At 41.0% G+C, this 11,325-nt stretch overlaps 1 protein-coding gene across 1 annotated transcript; it reads left to right on the top strand.

Annotated features, from left to right (window-relative positions):
• Positions 1–10,533: 10,533 nt before the first annotated feature.
• On the top strand, positions 10,534–10,935 carry LOC122068445 (anthocyanidin 3-O-glucosyltransferase 7-like). Its single transcript, XM_042632335.1, has one exon. It carries the CDS (start codon positions 10,534–10,536, stop codon positions 10,933–10,935), a length of 402 nt encoding a protein of 133 aa, XP_042488269.1.
• Positions 10,936–11,325: the final 390 nt, after the last annotated feature.

Raw genomic sequence — 11,325 nt, 5'->3', positions numbered from 1 at the left:
TTCTATAAGTGACTGACAATCAAAAAGGCAATTATGCCTCACCACACAGTTACCATAGAAGGCATGAGTCTAAAAAAAAAATTTGTAAATTCAAAAATATTAAAAAAACGTACCAAAACTAGAGTGGTGATAAGGCCAAAGAATCTTGAACTTTGGTCAATAAGTTTATATTTTGACCGCCATATCATCCATTAAAAACATTGACTTTGATTGCACCGTCATCAACTGACTTCTCACTTCTGGTCAGAGTTGGAATGAGTCAAAGAAAAATTAGGGGTATTATACTTGTAGACTCGCCGCTATTTTCCTAGAGGTTGTGTCTATATCATCACTGATGTCCTTTACCTCAATGGACACATGCCCCAAGGTCTCCTCAATAGCCTTCTCCCGAGTAGTGCACTCCTCCTAATTCTTCAGGATCTTTTCTTGACCCTCTTGGAGTACCTTCAACCTATTCAACATACCTTGAAAGTCAAAGGCCCCACAGATGGTGGAGCCACATTGATGGGGACCTCATCCTTCATCACCACATCTCCTCCTCTTCCTCGAGCACATAATCATCATCATCGTCCTCTTCATCAACCTCCTCCTATTCAGCCTCCCCCATTGCGGCCCCCATCAGATTATACAGCTCCATCTTATGCAAGATACCCCGGGAGAATCTATCCGATGGGGACCTCCCCTCACCCTCAAGGTCTACTTGAAAATACTCGAATACCTTGGTAAGGGACTGGGCGTATGGGTAGTTGCCATCAGATGGGTGCGTTGTATGGTACCCCATGGTCTTCATGATCACATATGAGAGGCATAGACGGGAGGCATTTCCCAGAGCCATGTAAATGCAGTACGCCATGTATGTCACCATGAAGTTTACCTGATTCTGGTGCCCGACCCAAGGAAGCAGGTTGAACTGCACTAGATGGTTGAAAACCCAAACCTCTGGAAGGAAGGCAGTCTCAGACTCGGGGTGGACGACACGACCACAAATAGTCTCATATACATATCTCTGGAGGGTCTCACTCATGTGGGGGCCCAAGGCCTTACCCCTAAGAGGGCAGTAATACCAAGTACCCTCAAAAGAAATGCCTAAGATCCCCACCAACAGATCAATGGGGACTCCGATGTCTTGACCCTTCACTCGACTGGTGATGGTGTATACCCTGTCATCGAATGAAATCTCCAGGTTGCAGTAGAACATCCTGGCGAGGTTCGAGTAGCAGAGAGAGTCAATAGAAAACATGGCCTTCTAGGCCAGTGTAGTGAATTTCTCGAGCATCTGAACTCAAGTGAAGTCCCCTACCACAACAGTCTTCTCCATGAGGACTGGCCTCTTGGAGAATGTAGACCCAAAGAGGGCAGCATCAGGGCTCCTAAAATGACCCTCATCATAATCCTCTGGATCCATAGGATCACTCCTCCTGGCCCGGGCTCGAGGAGTGGAAGAACTAGTGGTTGTACCCCTTCTCTTTCTGCTGGGGGCATTATCTCCACTGGAAGAAGAGGTGGCTTCCTTACCCTTACCAGAAGAAATTCTGCAAAATCTATGAGAAAAATATGAGAAATTGATAAGATTTCAAGAGGGAATTGTAAAAATAAGGGATGAAAGAGAATCAAGGAAATAATGTCATTAGGAGGAAAATTAATGGGGATGACACTCATATTAGGCACACGGTATAGGCAATGTGTATTGAATACCAAATGAAAGGAGAAAACCCTTAAGACGCAATGCCACAGTCATAATGTGATCATCTATGAATGGTCAGTTGACAAGAACCATGTATTGATAAATAAGCCTCATAGAGTCATGATACTTTGATGCATTATACAAATAAAAAACAAGAGATGGAAGCATTTATTTAAGGCCTGGATTCATGCAAATGCCAAAGTTAGCATCAATAGACTTCCAAAGGAAGAAAAAGGGAAAATTCCATAAGAGAAGAGCATAAACCAAGGATATTCATAGCATTGATGAAATTTCGGCAATAATATGTAATGGAGGGTTCAATTACATACAATTATACATGTCTTAACATTATTGAGGATAAAATAAAGGAAAACCCACAAATTTCTCAAGAACCCTAACCTAGGAAGGGAGGAAATTCATGCCAAGGTGAGAAAAATGATGCATATGTGCAATGTGACACTCATACTACTATTATGCAACCAATGTGAGTTGATAGAATCATTGAATCATGCATTGTGCAAGAAAGAAGAGAGAAAATGGGAAAAAAAAAACCCTAAAATGGCAAAAGATTATAATTAAAGATGAGATTCATGAAGTAAATGACGTACACACATGCTCCATTCATCCTAGATGGAAAGACTCAAAAGAAAAACGAATTTTAGAGGATATTGAACATAAATAGTCGAAATTCCATTGTTCAAGAGAGAGAATGAAGAAAGAATCACTTACTTGAGAACTTGGAGTAGAGAGTAGATGTTTGAATCCAAATGGGGGCAAGAGGAACGCTTGTGAAGGGCTCCTAGACTTTCTCTTGTTGCCTTGGGAGATCTAGAGAAGAGATGGAAAAGAGTGAAATGAAGTTTTTGAAAATGAGGGCTTTTCTGACCCCATAACAGTGTCGCATACGCTCTGGATGGGTCATGACAGGCGGGTCCTAACCTAGTGGTTGCAGTGAATATACACAAAAAAAAAATAAAAATCCCAAGCCTTAGATAAAGGTAAGGGCCATACCTATCCGGAGTAAAGATAATTCAACTTGGACTTGATCTAAGGATCCCCACACTTAAATTTTTATTACCCCATATCAATTTCAAGCACAAGCATATTTCTTAATTTGGAACTCACTTTGTCTCTTAAAAAACATCCTTATCTTAAGGCAAGACCACTTGTGAAGTAATAGGGAACCCAGGACTAAGGCATTGGAGTGTTTTTGACCAAACATGTTACCAAGGCATTGATGGCATTTAAACATATTTTCTTGCTATGTGTTTTTTTTTTCTCTATCTTACTCCACTACTATTGGCCTAAATGACATAGTAGACCAAACACTAGACACCCAAGTTACTATATAGCTTCGCTTTTTGCATATGCCCACATAAATAGTGATGCCAAAGTTCTTTTAAAAAATTTCTTTCCTAAGAGTTTCGATCAAGACACCACGCTTCCTGAGGTGCAATGCCCTGTCTAGTTCTAAAGAAATCAACTCTTACTTTTCATTTATATTACTTTCCATACTTCATTTAAAATTGTGTATTTGTCAACATATGCCAAATTAAAAAAGTCTCAACTCCAAATCAAGAGTACAATGAACCCACATACTTACATATGGTCCAACACCGTAAACACAATGGTTTCTTATTTTTTCAAAAGAGAGTTCCATCTTAAGACACAAGATTGTTTCTTTTTTCTCAATAGGGTTTTTATGTGTTCAAGATGATTGCCTTAATAAAAAATTCTTACGTTCATATATCAAGCAACCAAATGGTATAATCATTAACCAAAAGCAAAAGTATGATTTCATCCTTAACAAGCTCAAAAACAAAAGAAAAACAAACAAAGGAAAAAAAAATTGATTTTCCACTCCCACACTTAAGTCATGCAATGTCCTCAATGCATGGAAAGAATTGAAAGCAAAGACAATGCAAGAGGTTCATACCTGATTAAAAGTTAGTCATCAGCATAAAGAGGTTCATGGAGATCCATAACCTCTTCACTAGTAGCAGTAGAAAATTCGAGGAATGGTTTTAAATGCTGACCATTAACCTTTGAAATTACCACTGTTCCTGAATTTAGAATCTCCACAACCCCATAGGGATATACATTATAGACAATAAACGGGCCATCCCATCGGGATCTAAGCTTACTAGGGAAAGGATGCAATTGAGAGTTATACAATAAGACCTTATCACCAATTGTAAATGATTTGCCCAGAATGTGCTTATCATAGAAAGCTTTGGTAGTTTCCTTGTAAATCCTAGAACTTTCATAGGCATCATTCCTAAGTTCCTCCAACTCAGATAGTTGGAACCTACAATGAATTCCAGCATTAGACAAATCAAAGTTGAGCTTTTTGATGGCCCAAAAGGCCTTATGCTCCAACTCAACTGGTAAGTGACAGACTTTTCTATACACCAAATGGTAGGGAGATTGATCAAGGTTGGTCTTGAATGCAATCCAATGGGCCCACAAGGCATCAATGAGTCTAAGGGACCAATCCTTACGGTTGGGATTAACAGTTTTCTCAAAGATTTGTTTGATCTGCTTATTAGACACCTCCACTTGGCCACTAATTTGGGAGTGATAAGGGATAGGTAACTTATCGGTGATCCCATACTTTTTCATCAAGGCTTCAAAATGCCGATTACAAAATTGAGGACCCATGTCATTAATTATAGCATGTGGTATACCAAAGTGGAAAAAGATGTTTTCTTTGAGACACTAGACCACCACTTTGTGGTCATTAGATTTATAAGGTATGGCCTCTATCCATTTAGAAAAATAATTAATGGCCAAAAGTATGTACAAATTCCCAAAGGAATTAGGGAATGGTCCCATGAAATCGATACCTCACACATTAAATATGAAAACCCCACGCAGGAGAGAAGAGGGTCTAATTTTGACTTTTTATATATGAAAAAATCTGGTCAATATGACCGTATAAATGGATAGTGCTCAGAAATACGATTCTGATAATATATGGCATGTTAAAATCGGACCGTCAGATCTCTCGCAATCATCCTTGGAAAATTACATTTTCTCGTACGCATACCACATACACGAGCAAGTCTGTTGAAAACCTGGAAAAATCCCCTACCTACCCAAATATCAAGAAACATTCCCCTACCTGAAAACCTTGAAAACCCCACATGGGAGAGAAGAGGGTCCAATTTTAACTTTCTATACGAAAGAATCTGATCAAGATGACCATGCAGATGGATAGTGCCCGAAAATACGATTCCAATGATATATGGCACGTCAAAATCAGAATGTCAGATCTCTTGTGATCATCGTTGAAAAAATCCATGATCGTTCACATGTTGCGCGCATTGGCCAGTAGGCCAGGCCGCACAGCCGGGCACGTTGGCCAGCAGGCCAGCATGCACAGCCACGCACGTGCTGGCCAACAGGCCAGCCTGCACAGCCACACACGTGCTGGCCAACAGGCCAGCTCGCACATCCACATGCGCACCCATGCCTGCTACCCCCACATGACCCAGCCCTGCCCATGCATGTGTTGCGCGAGCTAGCCAACAAGCCAGCCTGGACAGCCGCGTGAGCCCCCCTTTGGCCATAGCCCGTGCCCCCTTTGGCCGTAGCTCTTGCCCCCTCTAGCCATAGCCCACACCTTCTCTGGCCGTAGCTTGCTCCCCCTCTGGTCGTATCCCGTGCCCCCTCAAACCGTAGCCCGCGCCCCCTCTAGTAGTAGCCTGTGCCTATTCTTGCTGCTACCTAGATCGCACCTGTGCCTGCTGCTACCTAGCCCGCGCCTGTGACTACTGCTGCCCAGCCAGTCTTGCCTGCTGCCCTGCCCGTGCCCATGTACGTGCTACCCCGCGTGCCATGTGCTATACATCTATGCTGCCCCGTGTGCCATGTGCTGCACACTAATGCCATTACCCGCACACTTTTACACATTGCCTGCCTCCCATACTGACCATACCCCGTGCACTTCAGCCCAATCTTGGGCACTACCGTCAATGGCCATTAATTCCCTTTTCACCCACTTAAGACCAAAAACCCACTTTTTTGGGCTAAGAATTCTCTCTCCCAAAAAACCCCTTTTGCCCATTGAATAAAAGCCCTCTTCACCCATTTTAGTCCTAGAACCCCTTTTACTCATTGGATAAAAGCCCTCTTCACCCACTTTAGTCCAAAAACCCTCTTTTGTCCGTTGGTTAAAGATGTTCCCTCTTCCCCATTGGTTGGGAAAACCTATAAATACCCCCTCCTTTGGATTTTACACACCAAACAACCCCACCTCACTCCATAGTAGTGAAACCCTCTCTCCTCCTCCCCCCCTTTTGATTTTCTTAGTGCTTCGGAGCGAACTTCGTTAAGATCCGAAATCTTGTTTGGATCTTCAAAGCTAAAAGCTTATGATGTATATGATGGAATACTAGAGAACTATGCATTCACGGGCAAACCACAGAAGGAGATCGACCTTTTCATGACGGCAAACCCATGGAACTTTAAGAAGAGTTTAGAGGTGGCAGTGGTGGAGAGAGGGAGGAAGATAACATGTGTGATGAGTGATGCCTTCTGGTGGTTTGCTGAGGATATGGCGGAGGAGATGTGGGCTCCTTGGTTGGCTTTTTCTATTGGAGAGGCTTTTGGATTGGGAACTCATGTCTATGCTGACATGATCCGCTCAACCATAGGAGTTGGTCCAAATGGTAATTATTTTGAATAAACTTGTCTGACTCATTTATTTTTAGGGCAAGTGTTTTCTGTTCGAGAAGGCCACTGTGCTCAAACGCTATGAAGGGTGCCTCCAGAGGGGTATGTTGAGTATTACGTCCCCTTGTTTGTGACGCAGAGTGCTCTAGGATAAAAAACTGTCCCTTATTATTATTATTATTTTTCACCCTTACAACTGTGTTTTAGGTTTTTTTATTTATTTTTTCTTTGGGGGGGGGTGTTGGTGTGGGGGTTAGTATGATTTTAACCTTGGTCACCATTGATCTAGGGTTTAAGATGTTCTGGTTGAAATCTCCTCCTCCTCATATCCTTACTGATCAGAAGGTTGGGGATTCTTGAGTTCTATCCCTTTTTTTTTTTTGGCTAAAGATCATTTATATTAAAAAAGAGAAAAATAGTATACAAAGCTGAAATTACCCGAAATTTTAAAAACAACAAACCAAATAATCCTCGAGACTACTCCCCACCTTCGGCATTGCCATCAATAGGAAGGAATCAAGAGACAAGCAAAAGATAACTAAATAAAAGCTAACCCAACAGCACAAGGGCAGCCAACTTAACTCATCCAGTATTGCAGTCTACCCATCCCATCTGCTTGAAGAATCTCAAGAATTTTGTGATGCCACATAGACAATAGAATGGAAGATTCATATTTTGCAGCTGATTTCGCTAGATGATCTGCAATGGAATTAGCCTCCCTGTAGTAGTGAGTTAACTTCCACTCTGATGCAGATAAAAAACTTTGAAGACCTATCCACTGTTGCAACACAAACCATGGAATTAATCCCCTAGAAACCAAGATTACCACAGTAGCTGAATCACACTCAATCCAAATCCTAGAGAACGATTTATCTCTGGCCATCTCCAAACCAACCATAAGAGCTCTAAACTCTGCTTCAAAATTTGTGGTAACTCCCAGGAAAGTTCTGAAATGTGCAACAACCTGGGCTTTATCATCTTGAAAAACTCCTCCTGCAACCGCCCTACCCGGGTTCCCTAGAGAACATCCATCAATATTCAGCTTCACCCAACCAAGGAAGGGGGCACACCAAAAAACCTCAATCAATTGCTTTGGTCTAGACATTGGAACTTGAAGATTGAGTTTTCTAGTGCACATAAGATCAGAGACAGATCGAACTTGCCCTCTCAAGTTTGGTCCCAGTAGAGTTAGCTCGCCCAACACCAACGAAAGGAGCTGATTGTGAGTCCTAGAAATTCCATTAAACCATCCAGATAAAGAAAGGAATAAAAACAAATCCATCAGACCAAGCTCCTTTTAAACCAATAATCCTTGCTTTGCGCCTCCACCAATTACTAATCTCTAGGTAATTGCAAAAAGTATTTGGCCATCTTACTCCAAAGTACTCTGAGAAGGAAGCCCAAAGAAACATACCAGAAACACAATTAATAAAGAGGTGGAAAATTGATTCTTCTTCCCGATGACATAACTCACACCTCGAGGTCAATTGAATTCCTCTCCCTTGCACCACCGTGTCACAAAATAATTTTCCATGAATCAACTTCCATGCAAAAATTGAATGGCGCGGTAAAACTTGAGAGTCCCAAACTAACTAAGACCAACTAATTTTAGGATTTGATTTTCTCGAGCCCTCCCATGCAATCTTTATAGAAAAATTTCCCAACGGGGATAGCGACCAGCAGCACAAATCTTCCCCCTCCCCTGTATTTGGAATTGCACCAATCCTAGCAAATCCCTCGTTTAAAAATTTAGATGCAACTGAAGAGAATGACCACTTCCCATTCAGAATAACATCTGAAAATTCCTATGGAAAAGGGGAAATTTCTGCCAACAACTGAGAGCCAGGCCACCTGTTCTGTCAAAATAATATATTATGCCCATTATCCACTTTCCATCTCTCATTGGAGGAGACAAATTTCTACAACTTACGAATCCCTGACCACACCGTGGAGGATTTATAAGCTACCTTCATTGAACCATCTTTATTCACAAATCGAGCCCGGAGAAATTGACTCATAGCCGTCATCTCATGCTTAACTTGCCAAACCAATCTACTAAGAAAAGCGCTATTGACCTCTCTGAGACGTCTAATTCCCAATCCTCCTTCCTCCTTAGGCTTCCAAACCACATCCCATCGAACTGTGATTTTTTTTATTGTATCAATTTCTCCTGTCTAGATGTAATTACGCATCTAGCTCTCAACCATCTTAACTACTGACTCAAGCCACGAATAAAGAAAAAAATTATGTAAAGGCATTCCATCGATAACAAATTTCACCAGTTCAACCCACCCAACCATAGATAATAATTTGCATTTCCATCCTTGAAAGCATGCCAATATTCTGTCCATAAGCGGCAACATTCGTTCTTTACAAACACGACCTTTAAATATTTCAACCCCTAAGTATCGAGTGGGAAGAGAACATATGGGAATACCAAGAGTAGCCAAAATATATTGCCTTCTATGAGCCACAACCTTACCAAAGAAGAGTTTACTTTTTTGTAAACTGGTTCGTTGGTCTGAGAACTCCTGGTATTTTGATAAAAAAATAGTTCAAATTCCTCACATACTTGGCTGAAGCGTTCATAAAAAGAAAAATCATCTACGAACAACAAATGGCTCAGAACTGAGGCACCTCAAGGACCTGGAAGGGACCTGGTCTGACCGACTTTAAGCAACCTGGAGAGACCATCTTCTGGCTAGGCAATAAATCACATCTTGTCCTAGAGGCTAGGGGACTCTCGACTTGCTATGTGAAACTCTATCAGGAGAGAGCTACAAGGATAGGATATTGATCGTCAATCCTTGATCTGCTCGACTAACATTTCTTTAATGGTAGTCATTCCTCTAGGGGATGGATGGCATTAAAGACTATGTTTCTCTTATCCTTTTCTTATTGATTGGCTTTTTCTCCTTTTGGAAGGATTATTTGCTTGCTTTTATTCCGAGCCTGATCCTAAGATAGGTCTTATTGACCAGGGTTTTAAAACTTGGAATCAGCACCCGATTTCAATCAATAGTAATCAGCTAAAATGGGTCAATTCTGATTTCAACATGAATCATTCGATTTATGATCCGATTCACCTGGTCATGACTGGGTTAAGTCAGTGTCAACTAGGACTGGTACGAGTTGATTCACCATCAATCCCCTTGGTAACTTGACCGGAATAAGGCAATTTCTGCCTAAGTTTGAGAGATGCAATTTAAAAATAAATTAAAATAGCGAGAAATATAGAGAAGAATAAGAATTATTTATCGCTTTCCACCCCTATGGTTCCATCTTTATTGAGCCTACTGAAATTAAGCAGGATTTTTTTTTTTTTTTTGTGAATAATTAATATTTTCAATGAAGTCTGGATTCCCCACCACCTTCCATGCATCTACACACACACACACACACATATATAAAACCTTCTCTGCTCAAATACTATCCTTTTTTCTTTTTTCTTTTTTCCTTCTCACGTGTTTTTTTTCTTTAGTATTAATCATTCTTGTCAAACATAGAAAAAGGAGAAATTTTTCCTTAATCACGCGGTTAAGGAACCATACAATCATCAGTGGCTTTAAATATCCACCCCTTTATTTACTAATGGTAAAAACATACCCCCCCAATTATTGCGTGATACCCTATGGATCACCATTTGATACCCAATACTGTGGATGAAGTAAAACTTGATTCTAGAAAATAGTCTCTTAATTTTACGAATATATTTTCTACTTTTCCTACCTTCACCTTCCTTAAGCAAGTCCACACCACAGCCATGCATAATTGAAACAGGTCACCAACTCTTGCAACCAAGGTTATATAGGGTAAAAGTTGCGTCAGTTCTAATCCAAAGTTAGCTTGTTAGAGTTCATCTCCATGGCTTCGCATTTTATTTATTATAAGGGTTAGTATTTCTTAATCTATATATTGATCTTGGAATTCAGGACCCAATAGGGATTTTTTGTTTTCACAGCCATTGGAATAGCTTTATGGTTAAGCACCACTGATTTGTCGTCAAGTTAACAGTTGGCACTAACTGTAACTCGTCAATCTTTTTGCATGGATCCTTATGCTCTTTTTTGCTTGGAATCTCTATATACTCGACCCCATTAAGTTGGGATAAGATTTTGAAAGTTATTGTTGTTTGTTGGGTGGTTCTTCTAAACGTTGATTTCATTCCAGGAATGTCGTCGATAACTCTTCGAGATGTGCAAGATGGAATCATCCTAGGGAACTTGGAGTCTACTTTATCTTGTATGCTATATCGGATGGGCCAAATGTTGCCACGGGCAACTGCGGTTTTGATCAATACATACGAGGAAGTGAACCCTACAATCATCAAGGAACTCAAGTCGAAGCTCCAAAACTGCCTTTCAGTTGCACCCTTCACGCTTGATTATCCACCTCAGTCTAATACAGATACTACTGGTTGCCTTTCATGGCTGGACAAGCAGAAATCTTCCTCAGTAGTATATATTAGCTTTGGCATAATATGGGCGTTGGCATCACATGAGTTGGGAGCATTAGCAGAAGGATTAGAAGCTAGTGGAACACCATTTCTGTGGTCTCAAGGAGAAGCTGAATGAACAATTACCAGATAGATTCCTAAACAGGACAAGGGAAAAGGGACTGATAGTCCCATGGGCTCCTCAGATGTGTGTCCTCAAACACATAGCAGTAGGTGTGTTCATGACACAATGTGGATGGAGCTCAGTAACAGAGAGTATCTTGGCTGGGGTTCCTGTGATCGGCCGTCCCATTTTAGGAGATCAGCACTTGAATGGAAGGCTTACTTTTGATGTGTTGGGAATTGGAGTTAGAATTTGTAATGGGGTCTTTACTAGAGATGGAGTGATTAAGGGCCCGTTTGATAATGTTTCTGCCGTTTCTGTTCAGGAAACGGCAGAAACATAAATTTTTGTTTCTAGAAACAGAAATGGAATTGAAGGTGTTTGATAAGTTATGTTTTTAGAAGT

Source organism: Macadamia integrifolia, chromosome 1 (genome assembly GCF_013358625.1).
Source record: "Macadamia integrifolia cultivar HAES 741 chromosome 1, SCU_Mint_v3, whole genome shotgun sequence".
Classification (NCBI taxonomy): Eukaryota; Viridiplantae; Streptophyta; class Magnoliopsida; order Proteales; family Proteaceae; genus Macadamia; species Macadamia integrifolia.
This window is presented reverse-complemented; position numbering and strand designations above follow the sequence as displayed.

Coding starts and splice junctions, on each gene's coding strand:
- LOC122068445 (XM_042632335.1), top strand. CDS start 10,534: ATGTCGTCGATAACTCTTCGAGATGTGCAAGATGGAATCATCCTAGGG.